Source organism: Athene cunicularia (assembly GCF_003259725.1).
Source record: "Athene cunicularia isolate RWA chromosome 7 unlocalized genomic scaffold, athCun1 chr7_part1, whole genome shotgun sequence".
Lineage (NCBI taxonomy): Eukaryota > Metazoa > Chordata > Aves > Strigiformes > Strigidae > Athene > Athene cunicularia.
In genome coordinates this window covers 3,849,574-3,851,671 of record NW_020799107.1, presented here as the reverse complement: position 1 = coordinate 3,851,671, position 2,098 = coordinate 3,849,574, and the positions used below count along the sequence as shown (strand labels likewise).

Sequence of the window (2,098 nt, the reverse complement as noted above, 5' to 3'; positions counted from 1 at the left end):
GTTGCAACTCTGCATGGGGAAATAAAAGGTGCCGACCTTTTCCTTTGGTGACTTTTAAACACAGCTGTTCTTATTGCAGGTATGGATGTGGGTAATTTCACAAGTAATCGTGTCATAGAAATCCATTCGTTTTAAAAATGACTTATCAAACACACGTTCTATATCAGTAGGAGAATCAGCAATTCGCGGTAAGACCAGAAGTTGAAAACATTCCACATTCCCTATTATGCCTCAAGACCATTATCATCACTCTTATGAACCAACCAATGAAACGTTCTCTGGAATAGAGTGATGCATTTTTGATTAATAAACATTAACAGTATTTATTACGGAACATGAAAAGGATCATCAGTACAGAAATTATACTTTGACTACTGAGTTACTTGATCATCAACCTTTGTAACATATCAACAGCAGATAAAATACAGAGGCAGCAGAGGGTCAGGAGGTACTCTGATTAAACAAAAGTGACAAACTACAAAGCACACCGAGCACTAGCACCAAAACTGTTGTACGTGCCCCAGGTATGTGTATTCCTTCTAGAATACAAAGCCCCAGAACCTCTCCAACCCCTAGGCAACAGCTCCTCAACAGCTTCAGTGAATCTGCTTTGGGACATCCAGGATCACATAAGTACCGGTATGCTGCAGAGAAAGCCGGATCAGGTACCTGCCCTGTCTCACCACACAGCTCCACAGCAGCTGTGTTGATGTGGAGGCAGAAGGGTGGGGCTGAAGGTGGAAGGAAGAGCAAGATGGACCTTTTATGAAACTGCAACCTCAGTTTTTCTTCCTGTTAAAGGCAAATAAGCCTTTGCAAGCTACTGTATTGTTAAATACTCATAGCCAAATTGTCTTTTTTCATGCTTCTACTAGAAGCCAAAATCCTTATTGTCCCTGCATCACTGCCAAAAATTCCTTCAACATCACAGACACTCCAACCAAGCTCATGGATACCACCAAAACAAGGTGTAATCTTGCTCACAAACTCTTAAGTATTATCAAAGTACAGAACATGTATGATTAAGTGAGCCACAAATCACAAAGCAGCAGAAGTCAACACTCCTATCTCACTTATTAAAGTAGCAAATATTTCAAATAATTCATGAAGATTTGCACAATATTTGCAGTGCAGTCAGTAGCACAATAACTTGTAGGATTTTCTTAGACTTCTAACCCAGCTGAACCATCAGTAGCAGTCTGAGCTTGGAAGGACTCCTGAGTCTTTAGAATAATTACACAGCAATATTTAAAAAAAGATGAAGGGATAACGTGAGACCAAAGAACAACTGTAATCCTCCTACATCAACCCTCTTGACAAAGTTTTACCCAAACTCCTCACTGGTAGCCACTAACAGCCATTAATCAATATATGATCTATTTTCAATGAAAATCAGACTTCCAACTTCCTGAGATACACAGTTCGTTCATCAGTTAACTCAGTGGTCAGAACATGTCATTCCTTCCATAATGAAATCAAACTCATTAAAAGAATTATGATAAATTATATTTTTATTCCTCATCTGTGCTACTGGAAGACATTTTCATAACTTTTCTGCCACATTAATTGGCTCCTTTTGCCATTTCTCAGCCTAAACTTATTTATTATAGCAAATCATGCTAATATTGTTTGTTGTGCTGTCGCCATCCTGCCACTTAAAACAGTTTCTTCCCTGATGTATTTATAAAGACAGGAAGACAGATGCATCACTGCGATATATCTACAGTAGAATGGAAGAGACAGAAGTATTACCATCCTGCCAAAGAGGAAAACATATAATCCTAATATCTGTAAATATTATATAATTCATAGCTCCTCCGGAATGCCTTCAAGCAAGCTGCCTGACTCTGGCCCAGGGTCACCAGCACAACCAACAGCTCCAAGGCAAAGCACTACCCTTTTGTTTTCCTTTTTTGTTGTTGTTTATTTTTTCTTTTCCCCTCACACCCTACAAGGCCCAGTTTCCAGCCCTCATTCAGAGCAGCGATCAGGCCTCAGCCCTCCCCGCAAGCGGCTACCGCGGCCGCTGCCACGGCGACGGTGAAGGCGACGACAGCGGCGGCGACAGCGACAGCCCCGCCCACTCCCGCCCACTCCC

The 2,098-nt window shown here is 41.4% G+C and overlaps 1 protein-coding gene across 1 annotated transcript in view; it reads left to right on the top strand.

Moving 5' to 3' along the window:
- Positions 1-641: 641 nt before the first annotated feature.
- Positions 642-2,098, top strand: part of ASDURF (ASNSD1 upstream reading frame) — a 4,398-nt gene continuing 2,941 nt past the window's right edge. Inside the window, exon 1 of the mRNA XM_026852398.1 lies at positions 642-665. Within this exon, the coding sequence (XP_026708199.1) occupies positions 642-665 (24 nt within the window). The remainder of the gene's footprint in view (positions 666-2,098) is intronic.